This window comes from Rhipicephalus sanguineus, chromosome 8, assembly GCF_013339695.2.
Source record: "Rhipicephalus sanguineus isolate Rsan-2018 chromosome 8, BIME_Rsan_1.4, whole genome shotgun sequence".
In the NCBI taxonomy this organism is placed as follows: domain Eukaryota; kingdom Metazoa; phylum Arthropoda; class Arachnida; order Ixodida; family Ixodidae; genus Rhipicephalus; species Rhipicephalus sanguineus.
This window is the reverse complement of record NC_051183.1, coordinates 78,049,716-78,062,886: the sequence shown is the minus strand read 5'-3', so window position 1 is coordinate 78,062,886 and position 13,171 is coordinate 78,049,716. Positions and strand designations below refer to the sequence as shown.

At 47.1% G+C, this 13,171-nt stretch overlaps 1 protein-coding gene across 1 annotated transcript in view; it reads right to left on the bottom strand.

The window, feature by feature from the left end:
- Positions 1-13,171, bottom strand: part of LOC119403335 (E3 ubiquitin-protein ligase UBR2) — a 71,808-nt gene that overhangs the window by 25,512 nt on the left and 33,125 nt on the right. Inside the window, 3 exon segments of the mRNA XM_049418282.1 lie at positions 311-469; positions 4,350-4,743; positions 5,969-6,222. Coding sequence (XP_049274239.1) covers positions 311-469; positions 4,350-4,743; positions 5,969-6,222 — 807 coding nt within the window.

Genomic DNA, 13,171 nt, shown 5'->3' with positions numbered 1-13,171 from the left:
CCACTCTTTGTACGACCGCTAAGTGCGCCGCACAGACGCGTTGCCTTCACGAACGAAACCAGCTCGTCATTTTACAGCGATCACATCACACTGGCGGAGATACAGGCGGACTTGGTTGCACGTAAGTGGAAGTGCGGGCAGCAACGCATTGACAACCTTTTTCGGCCACCGGGACCCTGAAGTGTCAATAAAAGTTTTTTTTTTTCTGATGCATTCGTTTTTTCAGACATTTGATAATTCGGACTTATTTACGTTCCCCGTGGAGTCCGAATTATCGGTCGTCGACTGTAAAAAGAAATATCAGGCTCACCGTCGACGGATTCTGCGGTGGCATTCCAGCAGCAGTGAGCACCTCGCTACAGAACTCCAGTAACCTCGAGTTGGACTGCGAAGATTTGCTCTGCTCCTCGACAGGTGACGAAGAGTCCGTCTCCATCTTCTCTTCGTGTGGCTCCACCGTTAGGATCACCTGCACAAAGAAAGAAAACATTCGCAGTTATCGCAGCAGAACAAACAACTGTCGTCCTCAACTGTGCATTCGTTCCTTCTCTTGGCCTTGTAAAGTAGAGCCCTTCAAATGTGTTTTTCACAGGACCACAAAAAAACAAAAAACGCAGTAGCCAGGAGACGTAGAGCCATGGTACTTTGTAAATTAAAGTTACACTAAAACCTCGATATAACGAACACGGATAGAACGAAATATCAGTTATAACGAAGTAAATGAAGAATAGTCTTACAATACATACAGTGTTAGGAATGTACATTTATAACGAATTTTCGCATATAACGAAGTTATTTTGGTGTAAGATTTAACTTCATTATAATGAAGTTTGAGTGTATTTCAATCACTCAATCAATTGTACTGTGGCGAAAGTGACAAGAGTTCCACACAAGATCCACCAAGGCCACACAGTCTCTCTTCTTTTTTTCTATCTTTCTCAGTCAACAGGCGATCACTTGAGCGATCGCATGTTGACAATACAGTAGACTCTCACTAAACAGAAATCACTTAAGGGGGGAAGCGGGTCTTTGAGACCGAAAATCAGAAAAAAAATCGAATTTTTGAAAATGTTTTATTTGGATTCTGCCGCTACTGATGCATAACCTCGCCAAGTTTCATGCGTCTTAGATCAGTATTTTAGCCGTGACAGCATTTTATGTGCCGTCAGCGAGCTAAATTTTTAGCGATGAACGCGTAAAAAACGGGCTTATTCAGCGCCGCGCTGTTGCCGTTCTACGTTACCTACGGCAGCCATCTTGGTCGCATTCGAAAGAGCCGCGCTTTTTTTTGAATATCCCACCGCCCTTGTTTCCGTCCACTCAGAATTCACGTAAAAAATCCGCGCCAAAAAAAGGTCCCTCCGCGTGAGCCTATTGGCACAGTGAGCCCACGTGACTAAATAACGCCTTCCGATTCGTCGGGCCTCCCGCGCTGTCTGCTACAGTGCACGTAAAGCGGCAAGTTGATGTCGCCGTAGTATAACTGTGTTGTTCTCGTCGATTTACGTCCGTAAAGTTCCAACCCGCGCAAGCTGGCAAGAAACTGGAGCAGGCGTTTTTATCATCCTCAACAAAGACTGCACGTTGCGGCGGCTTACTGGCACGGCGCCAAGTGAGCTAGACGAAGTGCGCCGCAGCCGCCGGGAGTGAATTAGGCCTACGCTCTCGGCCGCGTTTTGGAACTTTGATCGTGGCGAAGCCGTATCGAAAGTTGCGCAGCGCTCATAAATTCGAAAAAAAAAAAAAGAAGCGAGATCACGGCTCGGGTGCATCAGAAGCGCATCCAGCGGAGGACGGCGTGGTGGCGGAACGCGATTCATCGGTCGAAATGCCGACTTCACCTGTGTCGGCGGCCGCCTCGACGACGTCAGTGATAGGAAGCGTGGTAGAAGGATCGACACGACGTTCTTGACTAGCACCGATCGTGCGCAACAGCAGAAAAAGACTGAAGATAAGATCTCCGGCTTATCGGCAACTTCCGCTAGCGAGCGCAAGCTGCGCACGCTCGCTACAGCGTGCGAGGGCTCTGACCCGTCGGCGGCTAACTACGGCATCGTCGACTTGTCCGCAATCAACAAACTGCTTGAAATGACATGCACTGGGGCCGTTTCGATTGGAAAATGTGATAGGCTACTCTCCTGGTGTCTTCTAAGGCATTTATTTGCAAAGTAAAGCATTTTTACTTGTGTAGCGCTCCTTGAAGATACAGAGTTTTGTTTTTTGCTTTTTTCTCAGTTTCAATTTTTTGGCCACCTTTCATTCTTTTAGCGAGCGTTTCTCAGCTTTGGTACACTCGATTTTGATCATTTTTGTATTACTGAAAAGCTGGATGTTTAGTGAGTGCAACAAAGTGTCATATGTTACTATAGAAAAGCGTAAGTTCTTACAAGAGAGAAAATAACAAAAATACATTTTCTCGGTAATCGAATGGCGGATTTTGAAGCTTCATAACTTTTGTTGTAGGAAAGCTAGAACCATGAAATTTGCTTTTTGCACTCTTTGATAACTGTAGAATGCAATGACATTCAATTCAGCAGGATCCGAGTAGCCAATTTATTGAAAAAGTGATTAAACGAAATTTTAATGAATGATTAATTAAAAAAATTGTCGTAAGGGCTACATAAAAACCGAGTTCATATTTGATATTTACACATGTAAATACATGATCACCGAAGTTTTCATTATCCTAACTTAAATAAAAAGATGCTTCATGTCAAAGTGCCTCTTCCCCCCTTAAACGGAACAGCTGTTTAAATAACTGCCTCTTATATGATTGGTTTCGAGCTCGTATTCTGCATCCCTGTTCACCTCTCACTAAACGGAACGCCTGTTAAATAAAACAAATTTTCCTGGTCCCTTCAGGTTCCGTTTAACGAGAGTCGACTGTATTTTCAGATACTTAAGCAAAACATGAATCAACCGAATTTGTGCAATGAAGTAGTTTGAAATAGGTGGCTTTGAAAACACTGAAAACATTGTGCATCACCCAAAAATTTAAAATTTGTTCTCACTGAAAGTCTTAATTATCAGTTTGAATTGTCAAGTTTACTGTAATGAATATAATGAAGTAACTTCACTCTCCCTTCAACTTTGTCATAATAAGGTGTGGTGAGAAAAGGGAAACATATAAGAGACACTGACCAACATGAAAAGGTTTAAAAACAGTAAGACGTTTTGGCTTTGATAAGGAAGCGAAAACGTCACAATGTTTTTAAGACTGTGTTCCAGTTCTGGATGGCATTGTAGAAAGTCTACGCGAACAGCTTAAAAGACAGCATCGAGCCTCAGTCGTACAAGCAGTGGAACGCGTCTGGATGACATCTTCGCGACACGACGCCACCTCGTGTCGACAAGAAAATGCTAATACAGACAACTGTTATTTCTTTAACTTGTTTCGTGTTCAAATCTATGAAAAATCGGCCGCAGCTTATATTGAGCATGTGGAAAAGCACCTGCTTGTGTGCAGGCCGGCAAGATCCAAGATGCCGGCAAGATATCAGCTATCCGAGCATTTCACTGAGCCGCCATCTTGTTTGCACAGCTAAGTAGCTTGCACCTCACTTGTCTCCGATGCCATTATCAGAAAGCTGTCTATTTTGGCAGCTATGTGAGAATCGGAATGAATGGGAATCAACATGGTGGCCGCCCACTTAGCCGTTTATTTAGCCATCTACGGCGAGTATTGGAACACACTCTAAATCTTTTTCATTTTGGTCGGCGTTTCTTGTTGCCCTCTTCTCATCGTGCCTCTTCCCAACCAACCAATCGACCCTTTTCATAGCTGTAAATTAGCTTTCCTGCGATGCGGTTAGCCGAACGAATGGCAGCTAGTCACTTCTGCAAACAGAATGTTCCAAGCGCAGTTTGCACACGCTGTTATGCGGAAAATGTAGACTCGGCACTCTTGATATAAGCACGCATAATAGACAAGCCCCAGAACGTACAACTACGACCTCGGTGGCCACTTGAAAGACGACAGGTACAGCCATTACTATATTTACTCGAATGTAACGCGAGCTTTTTTTCCCAGCTTTCTGCCACATGAAGTCGACCCTTGCGTTACAATCGAATATTGAAGTTCAAGTTGTCTAAAAAGTGCAATGATGCACCCAATTCTAGATGATTACGGTTTAGGCCATTTTGCGATTTGCAATGAAAAGTCGCTGCTCACGTTATAATCGCAGTCGCATTACAATCGAGTAAATACAGTAGTTGGGCAAATATGCAGTGCAGGGAAGCACACTTCCGGATTATGTTAAGGGTGTATTTATCATCGAACCATTGATTTTATAACGAGGTATTAATATATTTCGTCTCCTTGGGATCCCGTCATCAAACTGCTAACTTACCTGGACCAGATGAAGGGCAAGGACTAGTCGCAGTACGTGGCCGTCCAGGGCGCCCCCTAGGGGCAGGGGTGCAGCGTTGGCAAACAACGAAGGGGCCGACAGGCACAACGCCACCATCAGTCCAAACGCATCTATGTCCAGCACTGAGCCGCCGGAAGCCGTCTTGAGAGTCATGGCCACCGACGGAGGTAGGCTGGGTTCGGAGAGCGACACACCCGCTGTGCCTAGGATGCCCTGCTCGAGGCAGTCGACCGATGTCACCAGGTTGTCGGGAGATTCACTACAGAACGCTGCTGCTGCTGCTGCCGTCATTGTCATGTCAGTGGAAAGCTGAGAAGTGGCGGACGGAGACGTGGGACTGACGTCTTGAGAACTGCGACTCGTACCAGGTGGGCTACGAGCAAACGAAGAAAAAGCAGTGATGAAATTTCCCGAGCAAACCTGTCGCAGCGTACAAAGAGCAGAGGTGTGGCAGTACACATGAATGATTTTATTACACTGTTATAATAGCGGATACACAACTAGTGTGTTGAAGTGGGCTTGGTGGTGCGTATTGAATTACCCTTTTTTTTTTGAGCTCGAGGAATGACGAGGATGATAGACACGCAGGACACACGAGCGCTACTCAAAACGATAACTTTCATTCCTTGACGTACCAAATAGTATAAGTACCTTGGAAAGTACGTGTCATTTTTGGCAATTCGAGTACAAAATCACCAACATTTCCCAGTGCAAGCCAGCGTCAGTCAATGCTGGTGATTAGCAAGTAAATATGCTACGCTTCACACAAACTATACAGTAGTTTCTTCGGAAATAATGAATACTATGCTATTTGATTACAGTTTTACACGACAGTATGTATGCCCCATTTCACACTAGTCGCGACGAACACCAGCAGTCGCTGACAACTGTACCATTACAATCAGCTGTTGTGAGCTCATAACAGCTTATGGTGCAAAATTTATAATAATAATAATAATAATAATTCTTGGGGTTTAATGTCCCAAAACCACGATATGGATATGAGAGATGCCACAGTTAAGGGCTCCGGAAATTTCGGCCACCTGGAGTTCTTTAACATGCACCTAAATCAAAGTACACGGGCCTCAAGGATTTTCGGCTCCATTGAAAATGCAGCCGTGGCGGCCGGGATTCAATCCAGCAACCTTCAGGTCAGCAGTCGAGCACTATAACCACTACACCCCCGTGGAGGGTGTATGCTGCAAAATTAATCTGGGCACAGATAACATGCGCACATAACCAGGAAGTGTGGATTTGCAGCAATGCAGACTTCCCCTGAATAGGTGGCTTTGTGGCATAGCGGCACCACGCAGCAGTGAAATTACTTCTTCAGCTCGGCTGCATACGGTAAAATAAGTCTATTCATTCGTCTTGAATACTTAGAAATTTCGGAACTTTTAAATGTGTGTCGAACCGAATTCGAATACTGTAATATGCATTTGAACACTCAAAGCACTCAAATGTTCGCACACGCATAGTCATGGTGAACGCGTCTTTTTTTTTTCTAGTTACAGTAACGAGCTCAACAATAGGAAAGCGCTCTGGGTGACAAAAGAGACGCCGTCCTGTCACGAAATGCCGCAGAAAAGCGCACGCACCTGGAGACTGCAAACACGCGGCCCATCATGCGCAGGCAGTGGCTGGCCACGGCCTCGGGGGGTGAGACGCGCAGTGAGGCGGCCGCGGTGCGCACGAGGGCTTCGAGGCAGTGAAGACGCCGGGCCGACAGGTCTCCCAGCAGGGGTTTGCCCCTTAGCAGCCACTCGGCCCCGTGGATCGTGTAGGCGCACGACCACCACACCTGGGCAGGCACCCGGTCGTCGTCCACGTTGGGGTGCGCGTCCAGGCCAACCTGAGAGACACCGACAATCATTAGAGGGACATTGAAGAGAAAAACGATTTTTCTCGTAATACAGCTCAGACCACTTATAGCGTAACCGCTTACAGTGCAGTACCGGCTATAATGCGGTTTTTTCTGACTCCCGTTTACCCTCCCATAGAACTCCATGTACACGCATACCGCTTATTGTGCAGTCCGCCGAGATGAAAGACCGGTTATAATGCGGCTGCCGGAACGTTCTCAGAGATGCGAGGGAGCGAGCGTGCTTCTCAGCGGAGATGCGCCGGCGGGGGAGAGAGCGGCGACGGCACTACAAAGGAGGAGGGGACGCGGAACGAACGAACAAGGAGCGGGGGGAGAAAAAAGAAGGGACGGCTGTGGGAGGCAGCAGCCCGGTGCGGGTGCGTGCTGCGTGGAGGGGGAGCGGTTGCGTGGCCGACGGAGAAGCCTTTGCCCCCCTTTCTTCGGCCGCTTGACATGCGCGCTCCGCTATGTACGGGCGTGCGCATCCGCATCAAGGGCGCGTTACCGCTGTTTGTCTCCGTTGGGAAAATAGTTGCTTCGCCGTAGAGCGCAGATATCGCGCGTGCAACCTCGATTCCCCCACAAGTAACAATGCTTTGAGACGCGATTGAGCTTTCGCCTTTGCCACCAACAGGCGGACTTAGCAGCTTGAAAGACTTCTTCAGGATAGTTGCCGCAGCTGTTCTCCCGACCGCGAACCGAAACTTCGTTTCACGCGTGATGCCCTCAGCTCACGAGTGCGATCTCTTCTACGCCCGATCTCCGTGTTGTCTAAGGCAAGCTTCTCGCGACGGCATGCTAAGTTGCAGCGCGCACGCTAGGCCTAACGGGTGCTAGCTGCCATATCGGTGGCCGCGGACTACAGAAGTCGCGGTTTGGTGCCGAGTCAATGAAACATTTTGCATTTAGAAGGGGTGACTCACATGTTTAACGAAAACGCGGGCGTGCGTGTGAAACACTCGAGTGGTGGTTTGCGGTCGCCACCGTTTTCGACATCGCGCACGCGCAGTATGTTACCGCGGCGACTTCCCGTGACGGCGCATTTTTTCCGCGTTCGTTATGTCGGCACCGCAGGTCCGCGGACGCTAACCATTCAACATTTTCAAATGTAAGCAGATGCAAACTTACGTCCCAGTCGCATGCCTCGATAGTCGGAATCGCGCGCCTGCCTGTTGGTCATGTTTTGCACACGTGCAACATTTCAAAAATGTTGATTTGGTTATAGTGCGGTACCGCTTATAGTGCGGATACTCGCAACTCCGGTGACTTACGTTATAAGCGGTCTATGCTGTAGCAAATTACTCTTTCACGATACCAAAATCACCACACTGGCCACGAGAAGATGCTTGGTAAGCGAGAAAACGTGTAAAAAAATATATGGGTGGCAACGCCACCTTGAATTTCCTTCATCAAACGCTGTGTCGTCATAGGTTTTCATGGCATCTATTAGGGCCTATGCAGTTCCCAATCTGTAAAAACGATGTACATTGTCTTCTGAGGGAGCTGGACACTTAACATACCAAGCTTCAGGAAATTTCGTTGAGCCAATGTCACCAAAATACAAAAAATACACTTTGAAATCTGTGACGTCACGTGCGGCGATAATTTAAAAATGAAACTTTGATCTTGATTTTCTCCTTTATTAATAAACCTATGATCATGAGATCAGACATTAGAGTTGTCAGCGTACAATTTATGAATCCAAACAGATTCACTGTTCCACTTTAGAGTCCCTTTAACACTAGGGATGGGTGAATAGCAGGCTTGAGGTTCGAAGCAAATTTGAAGCAAATAGTGATTGGTAGGCTTGTGGGAATATTCGAGCACTTGGAAGATCCGCACAAACATTACGGTATTCGAGTTTGCTTCGACCTGAATTTAAAATTTCCAATATTACAAAGTATTCGGGGTGAACGAATATCAAAACAGCGTGCAAGTACTACCACGAGTTTCATTTTCATTAGGCTAGCCGCAGTGCCATTGACATCAGGCCTACATCTTGACTACAGGCAAGTGACATGACCAATGCATTCACGGGTGCTGACCCGATGTGGAATTTTTCGTAAAGGCCAGGCCAAGCAGCTCTATGTCTCAAGTGACACACTATTTTGAAAAGGACTACAATGACTCTGGCGATGCATTTAAAGGGGCCCTGCAACACTTTTCGAGCATGCTCAAAAAGCGCTGCCGATCGGTAGTCGAGGCTCCCGAGAACACGCGAGCCAAATATTATAGCGATGCGCACGGCCTGGAATTTACAATAAATTCTCAAAGTCAGCTGAAAATCGCTCCCTCTTCTCTCGACAAATGATGTATTAGTCCGCAAAATATGACGCGATTGTCGGCAGTTCCACCATTGGCTGATGTTATAATCACGATAACACCCTCATTATTACTTTCATTGTTAATTTTGAGTTCAATAAGTAGATAATATGTATGTTTATATTCTGTTATCGCGTTAAAAACACCGAACAAACATTAATATTAGCACTTCCGGTCTCACCGACAGCTCGTCTGCTCGTAGTTGCATGGTTCCGTTTTCTTCGCCATGCGCAGTGCCGAAAAAGTGAATATTTCTGTGCTTTTGACCATCGCCGGTTGCCGTTGAGAGTGGCAGCCGTTCGAGTGTTGCCTCGTCAGCTGAGAACTGCATCGTCGGCACGTTCTCACGACCGACCGAGGCACGGGCGCAGCGTGTCTCCGATAACAATGCTGGAGTCCGGTAATGGCGGCGCTTCGGGGTCGTCTGCCAGTGCCGTCTTACGAGGCGGTGTATCGGAGTATGGGCCGAAACCGATCTCAGCTGTCATTCGTTCCAAACGAGCGCGCACGTTTGCTTCCATGGTTGGCAGAGCGATGAAAACACTACGGCGTTCAAGGTGCACACCCAACATTACCAAACCGACGCGCAGTTTTCAAGCACGCGCGATACACAGCGCGATCGACTCCGCTCGACGAGAACGACGCAAGCCGACCGGAAGTGGCGGCACAGACCACGTGGTTGCGCCGAGACGCCAGAGAGAAAAAAATGAAAAAAATGCCGCCGGCGCTGACGTCGCCTCCTCGCACCTCCGCTCTCCCTCCCTCCCCTCACGCCGCGCGCAGCTTTCCGCGCGCTCGCTGCGTTGAGTTGAGAGAAAAAGCTGCAGAACGTGATCTCTATAATTTGGTAACACCACTTAGACTTGACGGATTCGAAAAATTTTTGCGGCATATGGCTCGTGAAGAGTCATACGTCAATAATGGGACTATTCCAATATAACAAAGAAAGGTGTTGCAGGGCCCCTTTAAAGAGGCACCCTAGATGTCTTAGTGGCATACGAAAAAGTATGTTGTGCACGGAAAAGCATAAAGTGTACTGCTGTCACTAAGCCTCGCGTGCAGTAGTCTTCAGTAGCCAACAGTTTCAAGTCAAAACTGACAACTGACAACTATCCGAATTTGCTTCAAAAGCATTCGACCCTGAGGATTATTTGCTTCGAACCGAACTAATATTATTTACACAAGCCTAGTGATCGGGCTTGAATAATTTCGAACCAAATAGGGTAGGCTGTGTTCAGATAAGAACATCGGTGCATGTCCGCGGACCCCCTTTAATTTTGCTGATAAAAATATATTTTGCGGTTCGAGTCCCCAGGGCCACGAAACCATTCTCAGTTTTGCAGAAAAGAATTTTGCCTTAGTGAAAAAAGTCACAGTTTCGCTGCAACGGCGAAGAATGAATGCGATAGCAATAAATTGGAATGTAACGCGAAGAACGGAAAGCAGCTCGAAATTGCCAGCGCGTCGCTCGAGCCCAAAGGATGCACGAAAAGAACGCACACAGGACGAGCGCAAACTAATGCGTCACAGCTCGACACTTAGCGCAGTGCTCAAAGATAAAGCAGGATGTACGAAACGAACGAACAGGTACATTCAGGACAAGCGCGAACTAATTGTCCCAGTTGTTTATTTCTGTTTGAACAGCGCGCTCCTTTCGCAAACGCGGCCGCTGGAGCGAGCGAAGTGACCTTCGTACCCCCAGCTCCCCCCCACCGGCCGCCCCTTCTTTCCTCGAGATAGGTGCATGAAGGCGACCACACCCTGTAGGGGGAAGAGCAACGGTGTTCGCAGGAGCGGGGCAACGATCTTTAAGCGCGCCACGCACGCACGTCGCGCCGCCTATGTGGTGACTAAAAAAGCATGCTGAAGTAAATGGTGTATATAAATACCCTGCCGTTAGCAGGCTGGAAGACGGCACTGTTTGTGACCTAACCGTCTAACGCCGCGCACTGCGAAGCAAGAGATCGCCCGTTCGATTCCACGCGTCGGTAAGCTTTTCTGAATTATTTTTCTTTGTGGCTTTCATATATATATATATATACATATATACATATACGGTGCATGACGGCGGCGACGGGGACAGCAAAAATCAGCCGAGACTGTCCATATAATTGCTATCGCAATAAAAAAATTCGGAAGTCTCCACTCAGCAGAACCGTTTTTTGCGAATTGCGTGAAAATGGCATTTTGACGAGGTCCTACAAGATAAACATTTTAGATGCGAGTCTCAAAATTTTTCTTGGCATACTACGAGTAACGTATATTTACCAAATATTATCTTGCAAATTTGTTGCTCGTATTTTATGAAAAAAAAAATCACAAATATGGCACATTGCTCGATAACACTCTAGTTTCAGATTTTTACAGCGAAAGCTGTTATGAGATCATTTCGCCGGCCGTTTTTGGCGCCGTAGTTGTCCGCCGCCGGTGTCCGTAACCAGTATCGATCGAAATAAGAAAAACGAAAATAAGAAAAAAATTCCAGGATTGAACGAGGTTTGAACCTGGGCCCTCTGCGTGGGAGCCCAGTATTCAACCTCTGAGCCATGCCGGTGCTTGAAACTGCTTTGCAAAAAGGTCCTATACAGGCTTTATGTCGGGAAGGAACCACATTAGCATATGCAATATAGCGTGGTGGAAGAGTAAAATAAGCACCAAGCGTCGCACAACGTGAATTCTGTAACGAGACGTCACACAATGCGAATTGCGCCACGAGTAGGTTGTGAAATGCTTCCAACCCATTACAAAGATCTCTGCTATAATTCTTTGTCGTCATCAGGCACAGCATCAACAAAGTGCGCATAATGCCTTACATGCGTTTAGCAGGTACCACGGATCTCAATAAAATGAAGAAAAATGGCACAGTGCCTGCTGCCCTACTTCTCAAAAATCAGAATGATTTAGAGCGTAGTGGGTTCCTCGCAAGTGCACTTGTATTGGTTGCCAAGGAAGCCTATAAGCGCAGATCCATTTCCTCGGGGTCCCAGTAAAATTACAATGCTTTATAGCGTAGCGGGTTCCTCGCAAGTGCACTTGGATTGGTTGCCAAGGGAGCCCATGAGCGCATGATCCATTTCCTCGGGGTCTCAGTAAGTTCTTCGCACCCCCCCCCCCCGTCTCTCTCCCACGTCAACGTATGTTATACAGCATGACGGGAGAGGGAAATAGCGAGCGGGCGTCACCCAATGCAAATTACATAACTGGTGGCCGTTTAAAGCTTCCAACCCATTACAAAGGGCTGAGCCATAATTCTTCATCGTCATCAGTCATCGCGTCAACAAAGTGCACATAATGCCTTACAGACGTGTAGCTGGTGCCTCGCTTCTCCGCAGAATGATGAATAATGGCTTAGTAGGTGCTTCCCAACTTCACAAAAATTGTGATTTATGGCGTAGTGGGTACCTTTCTAGTCTACTTGTATTGTAGCCCCAAGAGAGCTTACAATGGGCTCTAGAAACGCCGCTCTTCCAGCTTTCGCTGTGACTGTGCTGCGGTTTCATCGCAGGCCTGGCGTTTTTTATTTCACTTCGCATCTCAAGTACTTATAATTTCCAAAATTTCGCAGACAATCGCATTTGACACGAAATTAACTTCGCTATATCCGAAAATTCGTTATAAGCGTATATTCGAACCACTGTATTTATTACCAAGGCTATTCTTCATTTACTTTGTTATAACTGATAATTCGTTATCTAAGCGTTCATTACATCGAGGCTTAGGTGTAATACACTCAAACCTCGTTATAACAAAGCTTTTGGGGAACCGTAATTATTTCGTGATATCCACTATTTCGTTAAATCAATAATAGCAGTTTACGGCAATGTATGCTCAGTTGGGTGCACAACTATAAGCATGCAAAGAAGGAAACTGCCTCGCAGCCCACTGTACCGCTGCACGACCACGCAAGCGACGGAAATCGCAAGTAAAAGACTCCCTTTTCAGCGGTGGCCACTGCGTTGACGCTGTTTTCACCATCACCATGGGCGCCGAAGAAACGACATAAAAGGTAAACCACATCGAGTCCCTGCAATGCCGTTAGCACATCGAACGTGTGTGCAAGGGAGACCACAGCGTCTTCGGCATCGTTTGCGTCAGTTTGTCCAGTGACATCTGCGACAATAGCATCGTCGGTCAGCTCCTCCATAGTGACCGCGTCGGCATCGGCACTGACACAAGTGAAAAAAAAAAGTCATCTGCTGCAACAACACCAGCATCACCGAGCGCCTTCCACGACGCTTCAACTTCAGCCATATTCCCATCCACGACAACAATCCCATCAGATTTGGCACTAGTGGCCACTTTGCATAAGGCATGCCAGAAACAGCTGGCTATTGTGCTCACAGAAACGCCTGTCCATGTGGCTTGCAGCATTTCAATCGCCATGAACAAGTCAACTTTCATTTCTCGCTGCAAGCTCATATTGAGAAGCACATGATCAACCAAGTGCTTGCGGTAGCCTGTCTTGAAAGACAAAATGATCCTTTGATCAAGCGGAGTGCAGTTAGGCGGCAAAAACAAACGTTCAGTATTGCGAAGCTCAGCACTTGTGTGGTGGGCTGTGCAATTGTCGAGTATAAAACACATCTTGCGGTTCTGCTTGCGGTGTTGAAAGCAA